The sequence below is a fragment of the Falco biarmicus genome, chromosome 3 (genome assembly GCF_023638135.1).
Source record: "Falco biarmicus isolate bFalBia1 chromosome 3, bFalBia1.pri, whole genome shotgun sequence".
NCBI classification, from domain to species: Eukaryota; Metazoa; Chordata; class Aves; order Falconiformes; family Falconidae; genus Falco; species Falco biarmicus.
This window is the reverse complement of record NC_079290.1, coordinates 117,297,104-117,318,820: the sequence shown is the minus strand read 5'-3', so window position 1 is coordinate 117,318,820 and position 21,717 is coordinate 117,297,104. Positions and strand designations below refer to the sequence as shown.

General features: G+C 48.1%; 1 protein-coding gene across 2 annotated transcripts; it reads left to right on the top strand.

Moving 5' to 3' along the window:
* Positions 1 to 905: 905 nt before the first annotated feature.
* On the top strand, positions 906 to 20,133 carry SMAP2 (small ArfGAP2). Of its 2 annotated transcripts, none has more exons than XM_056332098.1 (10): positions 906 to 1,086; positions 14,412 to 14,545; positions 15,118 to 15,203; positions 16,069 to 16,147; positions 16,518 to 16,604; positions 17,064 to 17,145; positions 17,641 to 17,741; positions 17,859 to 18,024; positions 18,286 to 18,608; positions 18,995 to 20,133. In XM_056332098.1, exons 1-10 carry the CDS (start codon positions 984 to 986, stop codon positions 19,118 to 19,120), a joined length of 1,287 nt encoding a protein of 428 aa, XP_056188073.1. In that variant the 5' UTR covers positions 906 to 983; the 3' UTR covers positions 19,121 to 20,133. The 2 variants fall into 2 exon arrangements, with proteins under 2 accessions (XP_056188073.1, XP_056188074.1); XM_056332099.1 differs by lacking the exon at positions 906 to 1,086 and adding an exon at positions 8,399 to 8,421.
* Positions 20,134 to 21,717: the final 1,584 nt, after the last annotated feature.

Genomic DNA, 21,717 nt, shown 5'->3' with positions numbered 1-21,717 from the left:
AACCCCCAAGCACCCTGAACCCCCCACCCGCCACCCCTGCACCCCCACCCAGCACCTCCATGCCCCCCAGTCCCCCAAGCCTTCAGAAGACCTCCCAAACTCCCAGGCAGCATCCCAGCACTCCCAGCTAGCCCCCCAAATCCCCTAGTACCCCAAACCACCATCCAGCCCCCCAAATCTCCCAGCTAGTCCCACCAAGTCCCCCAGCACCCCCACCAGCACCCCCAAAACACCCCAACTCCCCCAGCCACCCCTCCAAATCCCCCAGCACCCTGAACCCTCACCCAGCATCCTCCCAGCATCCCCAAAGCCCAACCCCCCAGCCAGTCTTCCAAACCTCCCAGCACCCCAAACCCTCACCCAGCACCCCCACCCCGCACCCCTACGCCGCACCCCACCCCTCCAGTACCCAGCACCCCCAAAGCCCCCCCAACTCTCCCAGCCACCCCTCCAAACCCCCAGCACCCCCAAACCCCCACCCAGTACCCCCAAAGCCCCCTGCTCCCCCAGCCAGCCCTCCAACCCCCCCCAGCACGCCCACCCCCTAGTATCCAGCACCCCCACCTAGCACCCCCAAATACGCCCCAACCCCCCACGCCAGCCCTCCAAATCCCGCAGCACCCCCAAACCCCTCCCCGCACCCCAAGCCCCCCTCGCACCCCTGCACCGCTCAGCCCCCGCCCCGCCCCGCCCCCGCACTGCCCAGGCTCCGCCCCAACCGTGCTCGTCACGTGACCATGCCCATTCATGCCTCCCCTGCCACCCGCCCCTCGTCCTCCGATTGGTTCCCGCGGGCGCTGAGGCTTCTAAGCGAATCAACGGCGAGGGGGAGCGGCGGGGGGAAGGTGTTAAAGCGCGTGCGCTGCAGCCTATTGGCTCATTCCCCCTATTGCCCCGCCTCCGCCGCCGGCCGGAAGCAGGAAGCGGCGGGTGCCCGGGACGGCGGCGCCGTGACCCGCGGGGCGGGCTGCGCCGGCCGCGCCATGACGGGCAAGTCGGTGCGCGACGTGGACCGGTACCAGGCGGTACTGGCCAGCCTGTTGGTGGAGGAGGAGAACAAGTACTGCGCCGACTGCCAGGCCAAAGGTACCGGCGGCCTCCCCGCGGGCCGCGCCGGCTGAGGGGGGCGGCGGGGCCTGGTGGGGCCAGTGGGGCCGGCGCGGTTGTGTCCCCCCCCCGTGCCGGCCTGTGGCGGGGCGCTGCCCCCCCCCGTCCTTCTCCTTACCGCTTGCCGCCGGGGCGAGGAGCTCTCGGCGCCCTCCGGTGTCCCCCCCTCCCGGGGGAGCTGCTGCTGCGGCGGGAGGGGAGGGCGCCCGCTCCGGGAGGGCAGGCCTGGCTGGGCCCTGGGGGGGCAACGGCTCCGCGCTCTGGCCTCCCCCGTGAGGGGGCAGAGAAGGCTTTGGCCGTGCTGTCGAGGGCTGCTGCGGCGGGGCCGGGTGCTTCCAGGGTAGATGTTTCCCCGCTGCTGGAGCAGGCGCTTGGTATTCGGCCGAAAATACGTAAATAAATAAAAAAACCGCCCAGATTTGCCTTTATTTAATTCGCTGTTAGTCGCTGCAGCAGGCTGGGCAGTGCTCCTGGCAGAGAAACCTCTCCGGGTGCCTCTGACCCCGCTCCTGCAGCTCGGCTGTGACTATCCCTCAGCCAGTGAGTGGGAACTGCCCGGGATTTGCTGCTGGCAACTCATCTATCACCTCTCTGCCTGTGCTGGGATGTCGGTATCAAAACACAGAATCGCATCTGGGGACCGCTCTTCTGCAGGAGTCTTGTGTTAAGAGAAACCTGGAAAGCTGGCGTTGCGTAATATTGGAGGGCATTCCTGCCGGAGGAGTAATATCCTGTAATTTAGAGCTGCAATGTGGGCAGCAGATCACGGTTAAAGGATCAGGTAGGAGCAGTATTAGAAGGTGCAGTGTGTAAGGAGAAGAAAGGAACTGGAGCACGCGCCACTGAAAGGATTTCGGGTCCTTGTCCTGTGCTTCCTTTTCTACTTCGTGTTGATTTCAAGGCATGTTGTGATCCTTACCTTTCTTAGAAAGGAGTGGGAGAGGGGTAGAGAGGAAGTCAGGTGTAAATGTTTGCATTCCAGAAGACAAAACAATTTAACAAAACAACTGTTACTTGTTCCAGGGTGATGCAGATATATTTCTGTAGTTTCCTACTGTGAAATGCTTTGCTTTCCTGTAGCACAAGAGTTGAGGTTGGGGCCCATGCCTACCTAAAATCCTATTTTAATGTGCAGTTATGATTTGGAGAGATCTGAACTTGAGGCTTGTTTCCCAATAGCTGCATTAAATGACCTCAGAGCAAGGGCTGTCTTTCTGTGCCCGATTGTAAGTGGGAGTCTTGGTCACCTCAGTATGACCTCTAAAAACTGCAGAGAGCACTGCTGAACAACATTAAAAAGGGTGCTATTAAGATTTGCTTTCAGCTCTGCCCTAAAAAACCCCAAAACGTAGTCGCCTTATTGTAACAACCTGTCTTGGAGATGGTGTGTTTTGAGGCATGGTTCACAACTTGCTTTGGTTGACCATGTAGATTGAACATTGTGATGTTGGCAGAGAGCAGAATGTGCCTCTTGCTTTGCAAATACCTTATCTCTTGGTGCCTAATGCCAGCACCAAGGGCAAAAATAGCTGTCTTTACTGTCTCATGCCTCAAAAGACAAGATACGTACAAAATATGGAAACAAATTCTCCTCACAGTTCCAGGTTCCTTGTTTTGATGTGATTATGTAGCTTCTCCCGTTCACAGTACCTCCTGGAAATGTGGTATTCTGGTTAATACTGCATAAAAAAAAAAAAAATCGAAGTGTGCAGTTCAGCATTCCCACAAAAGCTGGAAGCTGCTTGTGTCTGGGAAGATAGATTCCTTCAGTCATGAAGCGTAGGCTTCTGTTGCACTGAGTTATCTGACAAAATAATTATCCATTATGCTAATGAGATTCGTGGAGATGTGAAATCTCATTCTTGAGGGCAATGTACAGAGATTGTGGCCACGGAGGTTGTATGAGATAAGCTCTCGAGCCCGGGATCTGACTGATAGTTGGTGCCAGTCAAAGCGTGATACTGGGCTGTGTTTTGGTTATTGTGGCTTGATGTGGTGTGCTCCCAGCAAGGCACTGGAACTGGTTTGCAATGGCAGGAAGGGCCTGGTGTTCTTAACCGCTGCTGTAACTGCAACCTTCAGCTTTGCTTATGGAAATGAGCCCCAGGTGTACTTGTGCAGAGTAAAGAGCACATTTTATTTGATATATGGCTTCTTAATAACTAAAACCTCTGCAAGTCTGTGCTAATGAGAGGCCACGTGGTATTTGCTAGCTCCAGGTGGCTTCCCTCAGTGTTTCTAGCACTGCCTGAGAGGATAGCTGCTTTTCTGTACAGCTGATTGTCGCTCTGTTTTAACCGATTGCAAGTCTGGCTATGCTAGTTGAGACGCACAAAGAATGTGCTCGCGTAAAGTCCTGTGAGTAGTAGTTTGCCAAGGTCACGGCTGAAATCTGGTTGCTGTAGCAAATGACGCTGGGGGGGTTAGCTGGTAGTGGCAGGTCTTTATTTCTTATGCCAGCTCCCTCCTTTGTCAGCTCACATTCAGTATCCTAAGGGTTTTTGCATGAGTTTCAGCAAAGTTGAAGGCGGAGTAAGAACCTGGCAGCTCATACAGCACCTATCGAGACAGCTTTACACTAAAACGCTGCCCTTTGACCATCTGGGTTTATGTTGAAGTGACTGAATTCTGTAGTGGTTTGCCGCTTGATCTGAGCGTTTCAAAGCTAGCATGACACATAGGCAGAGGCTGTTCAGATGCCACCCACGCTTCCATTATGCCTGTTCCCAATGACCTAACTACTTGCTGGGTTTCATTACTGTATTTTTTCCACTTCTATATACAGAACTAAACGAGATCACCGTACCTGTTAGTGTGAGCCGCAGCGCTAGTATGTACCTGCTTGATTTCATCCTCTACAGGAATTCTCAGTGTTGGGGGAAAAGTCTGCTTTTCAGGAACATCAGCTCTCTGCTGTTGGCTGCTGGTTGGACTCAGCACTCTGGGACCAGTGTAGTGAACATGCTCTTGTTTATTATGCCATGCTGGTGAACAGTTGGGTATCTTCCATTTCTTCTGCCCTCAAAGTGATTGCTTACGGAGAAGGTGGCCTTCTGTGTTCGTGTTATTATTTGCATTCCATCAGGCAGTGTGTACAAGTGATTCCTAATCCAGCTCGTGCCTTTAAGTGTGATAAGGGAGGAAGACTAGGTTTCTCCAATATATTTTCCTTCCCTCATATAGCTGGGATTCAAGTAGCTTCTGTGGGGCACATCATTCTTCGCAAGGTGTTTCTTCTGACAGGCTGTTGGAGACACTGGTGGCTTCACGTGCTTTCTGTGCGTAGCTTTTCTGGAAGAGCTACACAGAGGAGCCTGAAAGAGCTGCAGAAGCACGAGCCTGATGGCCTCCCTGGACAGCTGTTAATGTCCTGGGTCTGAGCTGCTGGAGGAGGGGGAAAAAAGGACGACGTGGAAACTGGGAAAGAAAGCTCGGGGTGGTTTTTTGCTTCTGCAGCAATAAACGCTGCAGTGGTTAGAGGCTTTTGTTTTGGAGGAAGCTGGGTGAGATCTCTCCCCTGCTTCTTCCTCTTTGTATTGCAGAGTTTCTGTTCAAAGTGTGGGTAAGTGGGGTGATCTGATCAAAAGCAGCTGGACAAGTACCAAGCGGTACATCCTGTGCTGAAGCAGAGTGTGGCTAGACTGCTGCAGTGGAGCTTAGGGGTGAAAACCTGTGTGTCTGAGAGGGGTCTTCATTACATGATCAAAATGGGACTCGGGAGCTCAGTGGCAGCCTTTAGGACATAATCTACCCATGTTGGGCACAAACAGAACAGCAGATTTTTCCCCTTGCAAGCACAGCCAATGGTTTCTTGTCTCAGTGGGTTTCACATGCAGCTCTGAATACTGTCACGATACTGTTATTAATGATCAAAAGCAGCGATCCAGCATGGAGTCCTAGCACCACGTGCAGTGATGCAGCTCTCCCCTTGGGACTGCCCAGCATGGCTAAGGTGGTAGCATGGCTGTCTGCTAACAGCTGGAGAGGTAATTAGCATAATCCTCTTTTTGACAGCCTTTGCTGTACAGATTGCTTGAACAAAACACCTTAAAAGAGAAGCTGTTGATGGGGGGGACCTCTTCTACCAGTGCATGGCGAAGGGCTTTCTGAGGGTGGTTGTGGTTTCGTGTGTGAGGTAGCATGACTGTCAGGCAGTCTGACTGTACTGAGTGTCCATCAGAAGATTCACTGCTGAACATCAGAATTGAGTCTGGAGGCTGAAATTGCAGCGTAGCTGGAGGGATGTGGTGTAATTGGTGCAAGTCGGACTTGACCTAAGCATTCAGGTACCTTCCAGGAGATGGGAAATGTCTTGTGTTGAGTAACACTTATGTTAACTGGATTCTTCTCTGCGTTTCTGACTCTAAAGCTCTGTGCTGAACTTGTGTGAGATACAGCTAATTCTATTTGATTCTCTCCTTCTCCCAAACTCTTCCCCTCTGCTCTTCCAGTCCTATTTATCCAACAGGCTCCTTGGATCCAGTTCCATTGACGTCGGAATGGCAGGTTCCTCCACAGGGAGCACCAGCGAGGACCGCGGTATCTGTCCATCAGTTAAGGTTGCCCTGTGCTCCTCCTGGTTTGTCTGACTCTTCCCTTCATCCTTGTGTCTTGTGAGAACTGTGGGTTCCGTGCTGAAATCAACCCCTTCTTCTAACTTCAGTGGTTAGATGGGAAACCCTTTGTTAAACACAACACCAAGCCAGATCTGATTCTTCAGGCAGTCTTTTCTGAAACAGGGTAGAACTTTGGAAAAAAAAAAAAAACCATAAAAACAACAAACCCAAACTGTAAAGAGGTGGTTAAATATTGGATGGGGAGCAGAAGGAGCAGGTTGAAAATCCTGGGGCTGGGGTAGGTGCAGTTAAGGAGGGATGATTTCCAGTGGAATGGGAGAGTTGGCTTATTACATTTGGTTTAGTCCAGCCAAATGAGTATTAATATAAAACATGTTGTTAATATTCAACAAAAATCTGTTGACTCAACTCTTCCATCAGCAGACTATTGAATTGCAGCTGAGTTTCCTCTTCAGCAAAAGCAATTTCAAGACTTAACTTTTTAAATAGCTGCCTAGAACAACTGCATGTGATGAAGAAATGCTCGTTATGGGAAAACAGAGCAGTGGGTAGCGATGCATAGTTTGCCTGCAGTGGGCTTCAAAAACCAAAGTGGTGGGACTAAAGCTTCTCAGCTTGCCTTAGAAAATCCTGTATTAGGAGAAAGCTCAGGCTTATGTAATGGAAGCTTGCCAGAGCGGGTGCATATGTGCTTGTGTACTTGTTTTAATTCTTAGCTGCAGTCACAATATTCTGCCGTTATCTTAATGAGCCCTGCATTTTTTCTTCTGCTTTCGAACTGTTCTACTCTTCTATCAGGTCTGAAAGGACTATCTTGTGCATAAAGCAGTATTAATTTCAGGTGGGTGTAAATGTTCAGAAACTAGCTTTGTCTGTGAGACTGGCTCATCCCTTAGTGACCTTCATCTGAGAAGCCTGAGCAGTGCTGCCGTGGTCCAGGGCTCTGGCAGGGCGGGAGCGCAGCTCTGTCTAGCTGTGAGCCTGACCCTACCTATACCTGCCTGAAGTAAGTTGTAGGTTCCCACTCAAGCCACAAAGCAAGGGAGGGGGGGTGCAGAAAAAGCATCAGCCTTTCCAGTGGGGGACTTATTCTGGAAGTGGTTTGTGCTTGGGAGAGTTGTAGGAAGATACCCTTTAAGGAAAGAGAGGCAGAGCTCTGAGTCATATAACATGGATGCGTGTCTCTACATCTGCCAGAAATAGGTAACAAAGATAATCCTCTGAGCGGGAGGCATCTCGGCAAACCATGTCAGCTTTAATGGCGTTGTTCTTCTGTACCAGCTCGGTTGACCCACCTGTGGAATGGAGAGCCTGTGTGGCCAGTGGCTGTATAGCAGAGGGTGTAAATTAAGGGTCCAGAGATGGCATGTGATTCTCGGAGCATAGCTGCAACTTTTAGTAAAAGTTTGTTCCTATAGTAACTGCCAGAGGAATTACATAAGGTATCAAACATGTTCAGGAGCTCGTGTGCCAGCCTCTTCAGAAAATGCCTCTGCAGTTTAAAGGTAATTCATCTTTCAAAATGCAAGTAGGTTATCAAAGCCAACTAGAGAATCAAGAATAGCTTTGGTCTCCTTCAGTTGATCCAGAATAGTGATTACTTCATGTGTCCTCGGAAATCTAGGACAAAGTTTGAGCTTTTAAGAGAAACTGTCTTAAGAGCAAAGCTTCATCTGACTGCGAAGCTGGATTTACCTGTGCTACGGTTAGACCTACAATGCCTTGTTAAACTGCTTACCTCTATTTTTGGCAAAACATGTCAGTCCTTCCTGGCCAGGTTACACCCTTATGAATGTCAAGTCATTTTTGGTAACTGATAGTGGAAACCAGTTTACGCCTAGCTCTAGACTGAAGAGATGATCAGTCAAGCAAAAAAGTGGCCCAGGAGCTGAGACTCCTTCCTCTGTTAGGAGCTGTTTTAAGGATTTAGTGACTTCTGCATATCTCCCCAACTCAAATGAGACTGGCAGGCAGAGTCTAAATGCTTTTAACACATGGTGAAGAATTAAAGACATAAGGGATTTGATGGCAGGGAAACTAAGTTGAGTTTTGATGGTGTAAAATAGTAGTGCTAGTGGGAGTTTCCATCCTGCTGCTCTGTTTACATGTGCATTTGGGCACGAGGATGGTGTTTACAAACTACCAAAATTTTTTGCATTTCATGGAATTTCAGGCCTCCTTGAAATCTGCTGCCTTTCCCCTAGTAACTTCCAGGACTGACTAGTGTGTAATTTTGGTCAAAACCTAGTGACCACAGGGAATACATGGATTGTGAAACCTGACTGATTTTTTTTTATCTCTCTAGACTGTGTTGCCATCGGTATTGGTAATGTTAACGAGCCCCCTTGCATGGATTGTCACTATAGCATCTCCTTGAAATTGTCACTTTCACAGTTTATTTGCTGAAGTAATAAGCATCACTTTCTTAAACAGCAGGAAGGATCCACCTTGCTGTTTGCAGCATCTGTTTTAATTTCCTCCACCTTGCTCCATCTGCGTTTGTACAATCGCAGTGCTGCTTCAAAGAACAAGATGGTCGCAGTGATAAGAGGTGCACTGAAGGCTGCTGTGAGCTTACTGCTACTCAAAGTTAGATCAAATGCTGCTGCGTAGCTTCCTTCGAGGCCACGAGACGCTCAGTGTTACGCGTTTCTGGTAAACTGTAGAAGATTCAAAGCCTGTTCCTGAGAGGAAACAGAGCCAGCATCAGTCAGCTTGGTCTGACTTGGCCAGTAAGGTACCTGTAGCAAACATTATGGTTTGGGGAGAATATACTGGTTGCTACTAATGCAGCCAAGAAGATTTTTTAAGGCAAAGCTCCAAGCTGTTGTTGGAGTCTATATTCTCAACCCCCATAGATGCCTCTGGCTCTTCCTTTTTCTTGCTAAGAGTGGTTAAAACCTATAATTAATGCAGCAGTCTTTTACTGGGGGGGGGGGGGGGGGGGGAAAGGGGAAGGCAAAGAAATTCTGAAAGCAGCCCTTGCGTCTTTCGGAGCGGAATGAAGTTGAATTTTTGAACCGCTGAACTACTTGACTAGGTATATATCCTCATCAGACTCCCTTGGAGAGCTTTTTGGCTTTAGCAGCTGTTCCAATGGCTTCCTGAAAACTAATCAAATAGCTTAGCCTGGTACTAAATCTGGGGGGTACAGCGGGTGTTAGCACTTCACAAATCTCAGTGGTAGGTCCGTGAGCCCTGTGTCAGTATGGCCCTGCTCAGGCCATACTCACTAGCCTGTGTTAGTGAGTAAACAGCATAATTTAGAGATCTTGATGCTGAGTTTAACTGTGCTTTTTACTTACTAGCAGAGTTTGCCTCGTTTCCCCAAGCTGTTCTGAATGCTTGACTGTAGAGCACATCTCTGCAGTAAAGAGCAGAGGAAGTTCTTTTGTAAGACAGCCTTTGTCATAGCTTTTCTACGAGTGGAATGAATTTCAGTAAGTCATTAAGCAATCTCTTTCCAGAATAAGGAAGCCACAAGTCAAAGGAAGCTCTTGGATACTTGACTATTTCTTCATTTGGCTCTGGAAAAAATTAGGGCTTTTCAACTTTGACTGGATGAGAAATTTCTAAGTACTGGTGAAGGCTTGTACGAGAGGATGTGCGTGTCATCTCGCAGCGATTATCTGGCTCCAGGGAGGATTTCCCACATCCCCTTCCCCTGTGAGTGCTGAGGGGGTGGCTGTGCGGTGCCATAGTCCCACACATGGAGCAGTGTTAGGGGGGATCAATGGGCTGAGCAGGCACATTTCCCTCTTACAGCTGGGCTTTTGCTGGAGTGCTTGCAGGCAGGGAGCCTGCGAGGCAAACGATTGTTTGCACTAAGAATATTTCATTAGGCTTTGAATAGCCATGCTCTCTCCTTCCTGCCTATGAAAGCATCTATTTTTTCCTGAACCCCCCCCTTCTCAAAAGAGCACTGGCTTTGCAGCCAACTTCTGTTTTATTTTTAAATGCCTTTTGGAGGGTTATTACCAAAGAAACTCGTGTGAGTAGCTTGAGACAAAATTTTAATGCCTGAATAAAGGGTGAGGAGTGAATCCCCTTGGGATTCCTTGATTAAAAATGCCGAGGGTGTGAACTTTCAGCAAAGTGACTGAAGACATGATGTGAAGGGGAACAGCCAGGCTGTGCTGGGGTTGCGAAGGGAATTGGGAGCCTCTCCAGTAAGGGCAGATCATTCAGGCAGTCCTTGCAGGCATTAATGATTCTGGCTTAGATGCTAGCTGAAGCTGCTATGACCAGCTTGGTATGCAGTGTTTATTTTGACAGGCTGGGATATAAAACAGGCTGTGAAACTGTCTCATGGAAGCACTGCCCAGGCAGCTCGGTTTTTCGCACATAGCTTTCTAGTCTCTGCTGGATGGTGGCGCATCCTCACTTGGGAATACGCTCAAATATTCAATGCAGCTTTCTGAAATGAAAACTGACTGAGCAATAGATGCTTTTAAGCTCGTGATCTTCCTGCAACCGCTGCCAGGCTAGGAATATATCCCAGGGTGGTCTCATCTAGCCTTAATATTGTGCCAGAACCAAGTGTATAGCTGGGCTTTCAAATCTGTTTTGATTCTTACTCAAAACTGGTGTTTTCTTTAATCTCACTGTCACCTGCAGATGGTTGGCATTCTCCAGAAAGGATTTGGGCACGTATGAGGTGATGTACAGGGGCATGAGATGCTTAATCAGATCAGAACAAGCTATGCCCAGCTAAGGTTAGTGCCATGTAACTTACTGCGGAAGTTTAAAATTAGTCAAAATACTGAAACCAAAGTGACTGCAGCATTAGGCTTGCACGTCTGATACTGGCTGTCATTGCAGCAAACCCCCAGTTTTGCATATGGGAAGCAAGTTTTCATTTAGCCCTTAAACTCTATAGCAGTCTGGTGGCTTTTAGAACATTAGCAAGAGCATTCATGCGAGGACCACTTTCTTTTATGCCGCTTTCTAGCGGGTTAACAAGCAAAATGCTTCTGTTAGCCTTGTCCTAAAATCTTTTGCATGTGAGTCTCCATGATTAGGTGAAGCCAGAGGGTACTGTGGTCCCTGTGGCATGGCATGCCCTCCTGGGAGCACTTCGTGGTGTCAGGGTGTGCACAGAGGCTGCAAGGGAAGATAGTGCTCTGCTGCAGCCCTAGCAATGCTGATAAGCACCGCTGTGGTATTCTTTAAAGCAACTTACCCACATAAAAACATTTCACCCTTAACTTCCGTGAAGGTGTTTTGCCCCTTCTGTCATCGCTCCGTCGCTGTAGTTTCTGTATACAGTCTTCAGCTTGGCTTAGTTTTGGGGAAGTTAAATGCTGCAACATGTGACCGAACTCTCATCTGTAAATACCACCTGGGTCTTTCTGCAAGTCAGTCACCTTGAAAATAGCATGTGAAACTGTGGGGGAAGCAACTCTATGAAGTTCTCCCCAGCCAGAGCTTCACTGGGCACTTCCTCCTGTGATTTCTAGCGAGAGCTGCTTCGTCGTGCCCTCAAAAGAGGGAAGTGGGAGGCTTGTGTACATTTACATGATAACCCATCCCCCCCTTGCCCACAAAATGAAGTCCTTCATCATAAATAAAATCATAAAAATGCCGTTTTATCTTAAGAGTTGGGTTGCACTGGATACTAGCAAAGCTGAAGGTCAAAACAGAATGTGCTTGGGCTGGTGCTTCTGCATGTTATGTCCAACCTAACCAGGACATCTGAGCTTTGTCCTGCTGCTTCCTTGCTGGCAGCCTGCTTAGGCCAGGCTGTCTTGCTTGGGATACCCTTGCTTTCAGCGAAAGAAACCCTTGTAGTGTTCCTCACCGCCCAAGGCACCAAATGATAATTTTAACGAGCGTGATGTTATTTGGAGTTTGATTCGGGGAGGCAAAACGGATTGCCTCGCACCGCTGCCGACAGGCTGCCGTGCTGCTCAGCACTGATTATTCGAGCAGCAGCTCTTCCCTGTGTTGCGTCTTGCTGTGTCAACCTCTCGCTGCTGTTGAGGCAAGTGGTTCTCTTCTGCAGCTGCTTATCTTAAAGCAGCTTTTCACTCTCGAGGGGTGTAGCTGTATCTTGTTCCTCTTTTTATCACAGTGTGGCTAGAATACAAGGCTGTGTAACTAGGCTAAAAGAATTGCTAGTTATATCCAAAGTATGGAGTGCTTGGATCTGGAATTCAAAATCATACGCCTTGCAGAGCTGCGGAGCTTTGGGCAATATTTTGGAGAACCATCCCAAGTATTGCTCTTGAGTGGCTCTAGAGTCACCACTGTGTCAGAGAACAGACTGCTGAAATTCTGCCATCGGTCTTCTCCCTGGCTCCAAACAAAAACGACCCCCCATCCCCAAACTTCTGGCAAAAACAGCCCCACGTCCCCAGACCTCTGGCGTTTCCTCGAGGCTGCAGACCTGAACATGGCAAGGACACCCAAACCCTGGCTGGAATAAGGGTCAGTGGAGAGAACTACCCTTGGTTGTGTAACAGTGTTATCTCTAAACCAAATGCTAGCTGCTAGGAGGATTTTTGAAAGCCTACGTATTTTTTTTTTAAAAAAAATATTCACAGGCATAACGAAGCTGCTTCAGTATTGGAGTCATCCAGAGCTGGGATCTAAGAGTTGCAGCAGTGGTCAGCTGTTACTCCTGCACTCAGCCCTTCCTATTTCAGATCCTGCATCACAAATAAAGGAACACTAAAGCAGCGTGGCTATAACAGCCTGTACCACTGAGTCATTCTCTTATGTGGCATCGCAGGGTAGGAGGAGGTTGCAGGGGCTTGAGCTAGCACATGTGACAAACCAGTGAGCTGATTACTATAGCCCTGATGTAGTATCTAGCTGACTATTAATCCTTTTAGTCCTATAAAGGCTAAATATATCTAGAGTTTACATCTAACCTTGAATCTCATGCTTAATCCTGCTGGCAGTCTCACGTTATAGCCTTCAGGGTGCATCTTGGGGAGAAGGGCACAAATAAATGAAATGAAGGAGCAGAGTTTTCTGGCTTCAACCTTGGTGTGCTACAGGCGTAACACTGAACAAGCCTTTTGTCCCCACGTCTCACTTTGTCACTGGTGTACTCAGGTGCTGCTGAAAGTACAGGCCCCCGCTTTGCTGCGTTCAGCCCTTGATATTGACAGGTATGGTAAAGGAACCAAGGTATAGGCAGCAGTATGCTCCTGTTAAGGTCTTCACCAAGAGCTGTTCCTAAGCTGGGAAGTGACTTTCACCAGCTTCATTGAATTAGTACCATTCTCCAAGGCCACTCTTAAGTGAAAAAGCAGAATGCAATGGCAGGCCAGGTGACTTTTTTCTTTTTTTTTTTTTTTAAAAAAAAAATCATAACATGAGTTAGCTGGAATAGGTACTTGGAGGTAAGTTAGAGGTTCCATGCCTTTGCCCTGGAAGGGACCATGAGCCACTGATAGCATGAGCGGCACCAAATCCCTCGGGATACTCTAGGCTTCCCCAGTAAATAGGAGTTAAACTGTTAACAACAATCTAGCATATCTAGGAGAGTCAAATACAGCGCTGCTTTTTTAGGGCTTTGAAATTACACTTTCCCCCTCTTCCCCCTCCCACCTCAGCCTCATTAGCTTTGAGGCTTGCTATTTTAGTTATGGCAAGAAAAGACAGAATAACTCTTCATCTGCCACAATGCCTGTAATGCTTAGAAAAAGGGCTAGAAAAAAAGAAAAAATTAGTTTACTGGAGGCTCTTGGGTCCCTTACTCAGGGTGTGGCTGTGCAGTGGCTGCCTGGGCAGCATGGACAGGGATATCTAACCCATGGCGGAAGCTGCCACGGATGATTTGGTTTTAAAACCTGCCTGTCTTGTACTGCAGAGGACTACTTCCAAAGCTGGCTTTCCTTCAGCAGGACTGAGGGTTTCCATGGCCAGGGTCTGTTGGCCCTGGCTGGGAGGGGGGCTGCGCGTGGTGGCAGTGCCTGTGGACCTCCTCGGTAATGCATTTGCTGGGTTTCCTTCAGAGACCTGTTTGCAGTGAGTAAAACTAAGCTTGTTAATCTTTCCCCTGTGGATTGTTTGGGTTTTTTTGACCCTGGCATGATCTCCCTTCTACACCTCGGAGCTGTCCTGCCTGTCTGAAAGCCGCATGCAAGCTGTGAACCTGAGCTGAGCTGTAGAAACTGCGGAGTGAACTGTCCATCGGTCTTGGGCCAGGATTGCAACCTGGGTTCTGCCCCTGGCTCTAGGTTTTTGGTGGCCAAAGTACCGGGTTTTGCTCTGCTCTCCTTACTCAGCTGTAGCCCCCTGCAGAAGACTTGATGTCTTCTTCTGGTCCGTGTGTCAAATGCTGAGTATTTTATGCTGCTTTTCCTAGAGCAGTAGTGAATATTCTGGAACAGATTCCACTGCAGTAAGGTTATCTGAGAAAGATTCTCCATTGCTAAAGCAGGAACACGGGCTTATATTGACATGGCTGTTACATGGGTTTAAGCAAGGTGAAATCGGGGGTTTATAGTGTCTTGACTGTTTGCCTATTCTTCCCTCTTCCTCTTAGACTTGTCTTGCATAGAGCTCTCAAAATGGAAGAGGGAGGCAATGAAATACTAGCTTTAAGTCTAATGATTGGGAGACAATATTTAGACATCCTGCTGATGTCTAATTCCAATGGCTAATCTGGATGAAAATCTAAACGCCTCAGTCCCAGTTCACTTGGTACAGTTTCTCAGTTGCTCAAGGCAACTACAGGTTGACTTGATGTGAAACACTTGTGTTTCTTTGCAGGGCCACGATGGGCATCCTGGAATATCGGTGTATTCATCTGCATTCGTTGTGCTGGGATCCACAGGAACCTAGGAGTTCACATATCCAGGGTAAAGTCCGTCAATCTTGACCAGTGGACACAAGAACAGATACAGGTAATGTGAGCGAAACGTGAACAGGGTTGTTCTGTTAGCGGGGCTTGGTAAACTTGGAAGTCAACAAAGTCTGAATAGGCCAAAGGTGCAGGAAGATGACGCCAAGTTAGGTTAGATCGGGAGGGAAAATGTCATCATTTCAGGCTCTGCAAACATCAGGGTAAAGACAAATGCTCGGCAAGTTTCTGTAAAAATGCCAGTGGCTGCTACTGTCTGGAGCAGGAGCTGCTGCCCACCTGCTCTCCATGAGGTTTCCAGAAATCAAATCCTGAACTTACAGGGTGACTTCAGGTTCCTGATGTGCTGTTTATCTTACCTCTGACTATATATCATGCTGTGGTGCTTAGGACTGGCTGATTGTAAGGGGAGGGGGGATCATGACGACTGCATCAAGGATTCCCAGCTAGAAGGTTTGCACCAAAGGCCTGAAGAGTGGCTTTCAGGTACAGAACAGACTTCAAAAGTCTACACATGTCTTCTAGTTAACACAGACTCTTGCTTGGTAACCTGGCATGCTAGTATGGCTTTAATGTCTGTAAAACAAACAGCTCAAGGATTCTTTTGAATTGCAGTGCATGCAAGAGATGGGAAATGGAAAAGCAAATCGTCTTTACGAAGCCTACCTGCCAGAGAACTTCAGGCGACCTCAAACAGATCAGTATCCTTTCTTCCTCTGCTGCTGGGGAAATGTGGAGTCTTTTCATCTTGTGGCTTTGTAGCTGCTCCTCTTGCACAGGAGGCTTAACTTCACGTGCTGGGGCATCAGCTGTGAGAATGAGCTCCTAGCTAGGCACCCTCTGAGTGTTGCTTCACTTGCAGGCTGCTTGCTTACAGAGTGAGGCAGAAGAGGGCTAAAAGGGTCATTTCTGAGCTGTAGGGGTGGAGAAGGGCAGTGCAAATGTTACAACCTGAAACTGTTGTGTGAGATGCACTGTAGAGTCTGTGGTGAATAGGAGGGTTGACTTTCAGAAGTGCTGAGCATTTAAAATTCTCAGTGGAGACAGATTACAAAGGCGTAACACTTCTGAAAATTTAAGCTGGAACTTTTACCTTTCAGGAGGGTTTCTAGATGCTGGGTGCAATGGGGGTGGTGACATGAATCTAAAGAAACACAGGAGAACCTCTCCGACATTTTTTTGTTTTGTCTTGAGCTGGTGGCTGAGGTGCTTTTGTATGCACAGGATTCATTTCTCCAACCGCTGTGTGATTTGTGTTAATGATATGTATGCTCTGAAGTGATTGCTAAAGTAAATATAAATCAGTGAAGAAAATACACCAGGAATTTAAGCCCTGATTTAATATACCTTTTATAGCACTGCCATGCTTGGAATAACCCAAGGGCAAAAACTGAGTAGCTAAAGTAGTTGGATCCAACACTAAATTATTTTAAGAAAGTTACTGCTGGAAATGCTCTTTAAACAGTCATTAGTTTAGTTACAGCCTGTACCTTGTATCCACATGTCAAATACTACTACGTAAGTCTTCTATTCTTGAATTATTTGTCTTTAACAAGCTGCTTGCAGAGCTGTGGAGAGCTTCATTCGGGATAAATATGAAAAGAAGAAATACATGGACCGAAGTATTGACATCAACGCATTTAGGGTTTGTTTCTAATCACTTCTACAGAAGCTTGAATACATGTTGAGATGCAAGTGTGTGTCTGCCTTATGAGTAAGCGGTGACACTATGAAAATAGACAGTTTAAATGTTTCCTGTATTAGTGACTAAGCTCTTCTCTGAAGCTGATTGCATTCAGTCATTCTGTCAAAAGAATTTAAATTGGAGGGAACCTTTGAAGGCCGTCTTGTCCAACTCCTCAAAGCAGGGCTGTCTTCAAACAGAGGTCTTCAGCTGTATCTTTGAGGTTTTCTTAGATTAGTAACAGCATCATGTAAAGCTCTACATGAACTTTCTCTTTATGTAATGACATGAGTTTTGACCCTCATGTCAGTGGGGTGTTTTTTCCTTACAGAAGGAAAAAGATGACAAATGGAAAAGGAGTAATGAGCCAGTATCAGAAAGAAAACTGGAACCTATCGTCTTTGAGAAGGTGAAAATGGTAAGACCAAAAGACATGGTCATGGATCAATTGTAAAGACTTCTCTCAAGCAGATCAGAGGTAATCCAGCTTGATATGGAAGCATTTTTTCTGGCCTCGGTCATAGCAGTGGATGCATTCGGTCACACTAATGGTAGTAGCTTGTTTTCCTCTGCTCAACCAGATACTAAGCAGATGTGTTCTGCCATGCAGCTCTGAGCAGGTTGGAATCCAGCTACTCCCTGCTTAGCTTTCCAGCTTGAGCAGTTACTTTCTTGCTAGTTTAGAGCATGCTTGAACTTGACGGTGGGTTCCAACATAATGGGACAATAAAACTGTGTAATACTCTGCAGTTGTTTGCTTTGGAAGCACTTATGGCCCCTGGAAAAAGAATTTTAAGGGTTAATCTCATTAAAGCCTCTAAAGTAGCAGAGCAAAATCAGAATTTGAACAAGGCTTCTGATGTTCTTTTTTCCCTAGCCTCAAAAGAAAGAAGAAACGCAGCAGTCTAGAAAAAGTTCCCCTAAATCTACCGAACCAGTAATGGACTTGCTGGGACTTGGTAAGAGCCTTTCCAGCGTCACCACACTGTTACCCTGACCCTGTCCATCTTTGAGCTTGTGAATTTGATGAGCTCTTAGTACTTATTTTCCATCTCAGGTGAAGAATAACTGATAGGAGCCGTAGAGCATTTTGCTTAATTACTCCAGTGCAACTCGAGCATGGTGCTTGACACTGCAGCAGAAAGTTTTCCTTATGTTTTCCTTTATGCTGGTGCAGTGATTGCGCCTGTAGCGTTACAGGAGCGGCTGTGGTGGTCTCCAGACAGCATGGCTCCCAGCTGCTCTGAGGTTAACAGGGCAGTTGTGGCGCAGTACGCTTCTTGGTCCCCAGCCAGTTCCTTCTCAGCACCAGCAGGATGAGCAAAGAGCTGGCAGTGTGTGGCTGCAGCAGGTTAGGGGTCAGGTCACTGGGTTGAGTGGCATGTTGGCAGGGAGGCTGCCCCTCAGCCTGAGGCCATCTGGGTGAGCATCCATCGCGGCTTTGTTTCTCCCAGATGCTCCTGTGACAGCCACGGTTACAAACGGCCGGCCTAGCAGCCTGGAGAAGGATCTTGATCTTTTTGCATCGGTGGGATCAAACTCCGACTCCAGGAAGGTAAGGAGGGAATAACAGTGCTCGACAAAGCCTCGTTAGATGCTGGAATGAGATGATGATCTGTGTCTTCCCCTAGTGCTGAGTGCAGCTGTTGCACTTGTGCTGCCTCTGTCTCAGGTCACTGGCTCTATGCCAACATCTGGAAGTGCTGGTTCTGTTCCCGAAAACCTGAATCTCTTCCCTGAGCCAGGAGGCAAAGGAGAGGAAGCGGGGAAGAAGCAACTCTCTAAGGACTCTATCCTCTCCTTGTACGGCTCTCAGACACCTCAGCTGCCTGCGCAAGGTAACAGCTCTCAGAATAGAGCTGCTGACTGGCAGCGCACTAATTCGGAGTGGGTGGGGTGTCCTGGTAGCTGACAAGCGGAGAAGTGGGAATGTAGGTGGTCCTTCTTGAGAACTGGTGAGTCGCATAATAAGCAGCTTAGTCTGGATGTTTCGGGACCAAGAGAATGTTGTGATAGTCCCAGAGTTAAAGGTTGGCATTTCAGCCCCTGGCAATGAGTGTAGCAGTTCTTGCCTTCATTGCTTCTCTGCCTTTTTCCAGGAGCCATGTTCATGGCCCCAGCTCAGATGGCTTATCCCGCAGCGGCGTATCCTAGCTTTCCAGGAGTAGCCCCCTCCAGCAGCATGATGGGAAGCATGATGGCACCATCGGTGGGAATGATGGCCCAGCCTGGAGCTGCCGGGATGGTGACTCCCATGGCCATACCAGCTGGATACGTGGGTAACGTGCAGGCTGCTGTCATCGGTGTCCCCAATGGGATGATGGCAGCGCAGCAGGCTGGCTACGTGGCTGGCATGGCAGCAGTTCCCCAACCAGTCTATGGTGTGCAGCCAGCACAGCAGCTTCAGTGGAACATCGCTCAGGTGAGGTGTCATCTGCTGGTGACCCGAGGGTGGGGGAGGCACATGTGACTAATCCAACCCTGTTACCTGGAGATTTCAGTGATTCCACAGCCTGGCTCCTGGGGCTGGGTGAGGTTCTGCTGATGCCACAGGCAAACCGAAGGATCACCAAGGGGTGACTTGGTCAGAGGTCTTGGTGCTTGGTGGAGAACAAACATCAGGGCAACGTTAGCTGAAGTGAAAACTTCCTCAGCTGAGCATGCACCTGAGGAGCCAGTGGCTTCACGATAACCCTTCTAAAGAACCTGCTTAAGCCTGGGATGTGGTGGGGATCGTGAGTTTTGCCTCTGCTGTGGGCTGGCGGTGTCCTCGACGTAGCCTTGACTTCCCTCCTCTCCCCTTTGCAGATGACCCAGCAGATGGCTGGGATGAACTTCTATGGAGCTAACGGCGTGATGGGATATGGACAGTCAATGGGTGGAGGAGGTGCCCAGGGAAGCAATCAGTCCCTCAGCACTCAGATGTGGAAATGATCCCTTGCGTTGTGACCATTTTTGCCTTCTGTTCTGTTCTTCAAAACTGCTCCATGAGACATTCAGGGCTTTTTCTTTCTGGCTGGCTGCCCAGCCTGAACCTCCTTCCATCCCCGAGACCCATCTCTGCCTTTTCACTGTCAGACACGGTGAAAACCTCAAGTCATCAGAACGTGAGCTCCCCTGTATTTAGCACAGTCAATGCACTCTTCTGGGGTGGACCCCCTCCTTGCACAAACCTCCACTAATGCTTCTGGGTAGCACTTGGTGTCCTGCTGGGTATCTTAGCAGAGGTGTGACTGAGCGAGTTGGGAAAGCCGTACTTAATACTGCCTGTGGCATCAGGCTGTTTAAAAATCACTTAAACTCTAGTATTAGTAGGGGGTTTGGTTAGCAGAGGGGTGAAAACCTTGTTTGGTGCTGAGGAACTGGATTTTAACCCAAGCCCAGGGGCAAGCAAGCCTTGCTACCTCCTCCCTTGAGTGGAGTTCTCCGGAGCTGAGGCCTCGCTGTGCTTGGCTCGCCAACCCTCATTGGAACCAAAGTCATTTTGAAGACCCCTCTCCCTCCCCCCGTGAGCAAGCAGGATTCTCGCACAGTGTGGGGGCAAGGTGTTTGGAATGTGAAACTTGCACTTCAGAGTGGCTTTTCTGTCTAATATGTGGTATTGATGTATTTAACTTTTAACAATCTAACTGAGAGTTAACTTATCAAGGGGCTGAGAGCCCACTGCAAGTTTTATTACAATTTTAAAATGACTATGGCATCCTAATTTATACTTTTTTCATGGTTTTTTTTGTTTTGTTCCTGTGTAATCCTGGTACATCTTCCTGGCTAGCTTTTGACATTTGAATTCTAGGCATAAGAAGTGGGTGGGTCAGATTTCTTTTCACATCTTCAGTAGAACACAACTGCTTAAACTCATCGGCGTGAGCAAGAAGTCAAGACTTCTGTGGTCTACTTTATCCTGTGTATATGTAAATTCCCAAATAAAATATTGCAGTGAAACCTCAGCTGACTTCTCTTGTTTTTAAACAGCGTAACAGATTGTGTTAAACACTGTCACGGGTGCGAGTTGTTCACTTCAGGTGCCTTTTTGGAGCCTTTCATCCAAATCAGACCTACTCCATCTGCTTTGTAGCAGGGCTGCGTCCCAAATGTCAGGTGAGAACAGTGTTTGCCTGAAAGCGAAGGACTATCAGCATGCAAAGAACCAGGCTCAGCAGAGGCAGAATCAGGTCAGTTGACACTTTTATATACAAGAGAGACTCACAGCTTAGGGGGGTGGGTAAACGCAGCATTCCTGCAGCTCGGGCTGCGGGGATGACTTCAATTATTAACTTCAATTATTAGGGCTGCAGCTTCACACTCGTGTCCAACAAAACCTGACCGAGGCCGATCCGAAAAGGTAAATGTTAAGCTTTAACGAAAAGTGGTAACAGTGAGAACAGGAAAGGCTTGGGGGGGGCGGTTAGGAGTCACCGAAGGGACAGACACAGAGGCCAGTTTTCCTTCGGCTTGTGGGTGGCTGTGTGCAGCTGCAGGGGAGAGGGCTCAGCTGTTTGCGTGAGCCTTGCTCGGATGGTGCTCCACTTGCATATTGATGATGGTATTTCTTTCCTCAAGTCCAAACCTGCTCTTTTCAGAAAAAGAGGGTTTCATTCTCCTCCCTTCTTCCCCAGCATATCTGTTTGGCATGGGGAGGGTTGGCTTTTTTTTTTTAAGCTACACATGGTTTTAGGCTGGGTGTGTTGAGAAGCTCAACTCAAGCACAGGAAAAAGTTTTCAAGCTGGCTTTAATCATCTTCACTTGCTGCCCCAATACTGTACATGCAGGTACAAGCCAATGAAAATGTGAGTAATTCAGTTTTTTTCCTCCTTGGGAAAACTGGCTAAGAATATTTTACAAAATAGCGTGCACCCTCACAGCCATCAGTCCTGCTGCATATAAACCACAAAAATACAAGAGTTTTACATTAAGAAAGACCACACACATATAAAACATCACATAACACAGGTATAAAATTGCCATTTGCTTTTTTTTTTAAATATTACCATTCTCAAGTATCTATCACAAGCCCATCCCCTTGTCTTGAACATGGAACTGGGGCTTAAAGGACCCCCCTAGTTCACCCCTCTGCCGCTTTGATTTTAAGGTGGGGTTTGTTAAACTTATGAATCTGTCATCAAAGCAAAGTTTATCACAACGTAAGTGTGGGCTGGTGAAGGCAGCCAAACGTGTTCACTAATGCAATTACATCCTGGCTTCCAGGAGCATGGAGCTCCCCGGGGTGAGCGTGGTGGTCCTGCACGAGTTCTGCACCTAACTCTCCTTTTCCCCGTAGGTAACGGGCGCACACAGAAAGGCGTCAGGTTGACATGTGCCACTCAAACGGTGAGATACTTGCTACCTTTTTCATTAGAGATGGAAGGCTGGGCTTGTAGTAGCAATTAACTCGTGGAGTTCCGGCAACTTCCCAATCTAATGGGACCCTCTCGGTTTAGGGAATTCTTTTCAATGCAACTTGTTGGGGACTTCAGGGTGGGAAATGTGAAGTAGCATAGAATTCTGTGTCCTTGCTTGCTGTATTGCTTTT

Excerpts from the sequence above, each read along its gene's own strand:
- SMAP2 (XM_056332098.1), top strand. The coding sequence starts at position 984 with ATGACGGGCAAGTCGGTGCGCGACGTGGACCGGTACCAGGCGGTACTG. Across the intron at positions 17,742-17,858 it reads CAAACTCCGACTCCAGGAAG|GTCACTGGCTCTATGCCAAC; the intron begins GTAAGGAGGGAA and ends CCTCTGTCTCAG. Across the intron at positions 18,025-18,285 it reads ACCTCAGCTGCCTGCGCAAG|GAGCCATGTTCATGGCCCCA; the intron begins GTAACAGCTCTC and ends GCCTTTTTCCAG.